Source organism: Numida meleagris, chromosome 3 (genome assembly GCF_002078875.1).
Source record: "Numida meleagris isolate 19003 breed g44 Domestic line chromosome 3, NumMel1.0, whole genome shotgun sequence".
NCBI lineage: Eukaryota > Metazoa > Chordata > Aves > Galliformes > Numididae > Numida > Numida meleagris.
In genome coordinates this window covers 2,999,862-3,004,518 of record NC_034411.1, presented here as the reverse complement: position 1 = coordinate 3,004,518, position 4,657 = coordinate 2,999,862, and the positions used below count along the sequence as shown (strand labels likewise).

At 53.8% G+C, this 4,657-nt stretch overlaps 1 protein-coding gene across 1 annotated transcript; it reads left to right on the top strand.

The window, feature by feature from the left end:
• MALL (mal, T-cell differentiation protein like) lies at positions 202–4,347 on the top strand. The gene is made up of 4 exons (XM_021391976.1): positions 202–1,888; positions 2,980–3,147; positions 3,640–3,768; positions 4,131–4,347. The coding sequence occupies exons 1-4, from the start codon at positions 1,787–1,789 to the stop codon at positions 4,191–4,193; spliced, it is 462 nt and encodes a 153-aa protein (XP_021247651.1). The 5' UTR covers positions 202–1,786; the 3' UTR covers positions 4,194–4,347.

The window sequence follows — 4,657 nt, the reverse complement described above, 5'->3', positions numbered from 1 at the left end:
GCATTGTTCTATTGGTTCAACTAAAATAAATTATATCACCTTTTCCCCTTTGCAGCGTCAGCCAAGGCTGTGGCTCTCTGTTGCTCTTTCAACTCTGTTGCTCTGAACCTCTTGTAGCCATGGCTGTTCTGTGCTGAAGCAGAGCAAATGCTGTGGCAGCACTTCTCTCACGCAGCTTTCAATGAATTTCCAATTTTGTTTTGAGCAGGGTGAACAAAAGGCTGTTTCAGCACCCAAGTGGACTGGTGGCAGGCAAGGAAAACAGCCACGATCTTTAAGAATGCTGTGGAACAAGGTCAGGAAAAAAGTAATCTCTTGTCCAATCAGCAGGCAGCAGGTTGCTCCTTATTTAGACTGTTTTACTGTTTTCCGTTCTCACTCAGGAAAAGGTTGAGTTATTCACAGGAATGTGTGCCTGACCCCACCCAGCACAAATAAATGGTGGTGAGAATTCAGGGAACGCTGCCGTACCCCTGTGCATGGCTAGACCTTGGGTTAGCCCACTTTGTGCCTTTGAGTGCAGGCTGATGAGCTGCAGGGTATTTCTCATATGGACCAGGATGTGAAAGGCTTCTTTTCCCTGGGCACTCTGTAACCACAGCCCCTATGTGCTACACGCTCCTGGTAGGAAGTGACTTGTCTGATTTCTCTTTTGTGCTGGAGTATCCGGATGTCTGCACGCTTTGTCCGTGGGGACGGGCACACTGCCACAGTGTCTGACGAGGTGAGCAGTTACCAAGCCGCACGTGGATTTACATCCAAACTGACCTGAAGTGTTTTAAAACAAGGTCTTTCAAAGATCACAGCACAGTGTAGAGCCCAAGGCCAGTCCTCACTGACAGCATTTGTAAACTGAAGCCTTTGGAAGTCCTACAAAGTGCATTCCTCCGGCCTAGGATGGGTTCGGATGATGTTTCTCATCGTGGGTTTGATTTTATTCTGCATTGTTCAAGAGCCTAGAACCCAAATTCCTAGGGCTAAATTTGTCTCTTTTAATAGAGATATATGATATCGCACTAGGTTATCATCCTCCTCTTGCTGCAGAGTATTGCCCAAGTTAGTGGAGTCTTTCTGTCTACTCTAGGACATAAGCCAGAGATGCCACCTCCAGGTTTTTATTCCTCTGGTTATTTCCTACTCTTCTCGAGGGGGTGAAGCAGAACAAGTAGTGCCTTCATTGAATCCAAAGCACCGCTACAAGGAGCTGGGAATCAAAGCTGTCTTATTGGATGTTCTTCTGAGCAAACAAACTCTCCCATCTTTTACCAGCTCATTGAGCTGCCCGTAGAAAATGTTTGTCGAGGCCGTGGCAGGCTGTAAGTGTTCAAGGGCTGGACATGTCCTGTGGGTGTGGGGGATTCTTACGTGAACAAGCAGCAGAAACCTGAGCAGAAAGGGGAGGAGGCAAGGAGAGTGGAAACGAAAAGACTTCACACTTGAGAGAGTGCCAAGGGCAAAACTGGACTGTAGGAAACGTTTCCGCGCGAGTACGGCGTGGATTCTTTTTTGTTTCTCGTTAAATTGACCGTGTGCTGCTGCCCGTGGCAGTGCCGGCAGGCCTGGGAGCCCATCCCATCCCTGTGCTGGCAGCAGAGTGCATTAGGAGGGAACTGGGGGGTTAGGGAGGACTCCTCTGACTGGAGGAAGCAGCGCGGTGCCAGTCTGGGCTGGTCTCTGCGATTACGTCCCCGCGGGTGTGTCAGTTAAAACCCCGCAGGGAGTGGCGCAGCACTGACACATGCGAGCCTAGCGGAGCCCGAGCGGCCACGGCGTCAGCTGAGGAGCGATGGCATCGGCGTCTCCCACTGCGGCCACCTCGCAGCCCAGCCTGCCCTCCGGACCCGTCGTCTTTAAAACCATTCCCTACGCCTTCATCCTGCCGGAGATAGTGAGTACACCGCGCTTTGCTGGGCTCTGACACCTGGCTCGCGACTCCAGGGAACGCTGGGGTTAACAGTCTGGGAGTAGCCCTTGAAGGATCCTGAAAATAACCTTAATGAGAAGTAACTTCTTTCCTTTTAGCTTGCACTGAACACACAGAGGTACTCTTCTTGTCTAAATCGTCCTTGGGGCAGCCTGAGGACCAGCTGAGCTCCAGCACCAGCACGGAGCCCGCCCAGGGGGCTGCCAGCTAGCTAGGAAAGGCTGAAGGGTGTTGTGTGCCTGGGGAGCAGCAGCAGCTCTACTTACCGAACAGCTTTGGAAATAGCTTATAATTAAGGGCAGTTTGTTCTTTGTATTAAGTCTTTGCGAGGTCTCGAGGGCTATAGGCAAGTGGGCTTCTTGTACAGTATAAAATTCCATAAATCTTTACATTGTGACCGAGTCCAGAGGGCATCCAGCCTGACTGGCTGCAGTAGCTGCTGCTGTACTTTGACTCAGGGCCCAGCAGCTCGTTGCCACAACGTGGTACCAGCAGCACACACCATCCACACCTCGTGGGTGCAGGCAGTGTAAACCGGGGAGGTTGTCCAACTCAGCTGGTGAGGCACAGAGCTCATCAAAACAGCCCTACGTGCCATATTCTGCACCGTAATTACTCGAGGTGGGTATGGAGCAAGCGGCTCACCCTGGGCTGCTATGTGAAGGCAGGAGACGACTTCCTCGTGCCGTGATTTCAAGCCCAGGAGATTAATGTGTAGGCAGGGCCGGGCTGACATCAGTGGTTCACGCTTCCGAGATAAAAGTGTGCTTCTGGCTTCTTGCCCAAGCCCTCAGGGTGAGGCTTTTCCTTCTGTCAAACAAAGCAGCCGTGATTTCCTTTTTGTAAGAAACTTTTGGAGGGATTTCCCAAGAGCGTTCGGGGCGACTTCTGCTGGCTCGCGATGCTGCTGCCGGTCCAAGGATGCCCTGCACGGAGGCTGGGCTGCACTGCCCAAAGGTGAAGGCTGATCTGAGGAGGGATACGAGGATTCAGGGAGAAGAAAGGGATTTCCCCATCCCACGCTCACCAGAGGTGCCTGTCTTTGTCGCCATCAGATCTGCGGGGCCTGGGTTTGGATCCTCGTTGCTGCTACCTCAGTCTCCTCCCCGCTGCTGCAGGGATGGGTTATGTACGTGTCCCTTACCTCCTGCCTCATCTCCCTGTTGCTCCTCATAAGTTACCTCTTCGGCTTTCACAGAAACAGCAACAACTGGAAAGTGCTGGTAAGGATGGGCTCAGAAATGGGCAGAGGTGGGTGGCGGCAGCAGCTGGAGATGGCCTGGCCATCCTGTCTGCACACGAGTGTCCCTTTCCTCACTGGGGACACAGCGAGGCATTTCCTGGAAATGCCCAGAGGAGGTTTTGCTATGCTACTGCATGGCACTTGGCCACATACAGCCCCGTTCGGAGCGCAGAATGAAGAAGAGCTTGGGGGGTGACAGAAGCTGTTCCCACCTCCATCCCCATCAACCCGTGAGCACTGTGGCAGGGCTCTCTGCTTTTCCAGCTAGACATGAGTTCCCTTGGGTGGAACAGGAGGGCTGGGCGCGCTGTGACGCAGCCAGGTAACGCTTGGTTCCAGCCCCCAGCTGGGTGTGTGTCCTGTCTGTGCACTCATGTGCGCAGAGGCTGGACAGTAGCATCTCATCCTTAGGGTAAATCAGAGAAAGAAAGGCAGAGCGATTTTTGATGCATGCCGCTGCCTTGTTTTGCAGGATAGTTTGTACCACGGTGCCACAGCCATCCTGTACATGAGCGCTGCTGTCTTGCAAGCCAATGCGACAATCAACTCCGAGTTCGGCCCCAACTCACCAGTCCACTACCAGCTCAACTGCGCGGCATCGGTGAGTCGGTCCAGAAGCACTCAGGCAGGCCAGAGCACCGGCAGCTTCTCATGGGGAGAAGCAGGAAGAAATAGGACAGCCAAGGCAGGGACACTCCAAGCCAAGCCTGTCTCACTCAGCAGGGTCACACACTGCTTAGAGCCTCAGCTTCTTTCCTCCGTCACATTGTGCAGCCAGCACAGGCTTCTTGGGGTTCAGCAGCTCAGGGCCATGCTGGGCAGTGTGGGGGGTTTGCTGCTTCTTTGAGGCTGGAGGGAGCTCTTGGCTGGGTGGTTTCCTCAGACAGAGAACACTGTGAGACAATGGAGTTATACCCTGCAGAGACCCTGCTGACTCCAGCTTTTGCTCCTCCTCTCCTGCAGTTCTTTGCCTTCATCACGACCTTCCTGTATATCCTTCATGCCTTCAGCAACTACTACCAGTGAGCCTGGTGGAGATGGCACCAGCTTCACGTCTTCAGGATGAGGCCGCTCCTAGAGCGAAGGCAGCAGTGGGCTTCCGAAGGTGTCCCGGCACCTCCACCGACCCCGGCAAGACGCGGCTGTTTTTGCAGTTCATTGAAGGAGGGTTTTTTGTACAGCGGTGTCGTGTCCTTGTGGTTGTGGGGACGTTTCACACTGGGGCCTGTGGGCTACAAGCGGGAAGGCTGCGTGCGGGCTCCAGTGTCCTGCTGAACCCAGGGGAGAAGCCAGGCAGGGTCTGGAAAAGCAATCTCCTCTGGCAGCATCTCACGCTGCCCTGCAGCAGCATGCCTCCCCATCTCCACCCCATCCTGCCCCAGCCAGTTATCCCCTTCGCCTTGCAGAGCCCTCTGCAAAATCCACCCCAGCCCCACAGAGTGAAGGTTTGCAAATGAAGTAAAAGGAAAGCAAAGGCCTTGGGCAATCTC

Bases quoted from the DNA above. Each gene is read 5' to 3' on its own strand.
- MALL (XM_021391976.1), top strand. From the start codon at position 1,787: ATGGCATCGGCGTCTCCCACTGCGGCCACCTCGCAGCCCAGCCTGCCC. The intron at 1,889-2,979 runs GTGAGTACACCG...TGTCGCCATCAG, and splicing joins CCTTCATCCTGCCGGAGATA to ATCTGCGGGGCCTGGGTTTG. The intron at 3,769-4,130 runs GTGAGTCGGTCC...CCTCTCCTGCAG, and splicing joins AGCTCAACTGCGCGGCATCG to TTCTTTGCCTTCATCACGAC.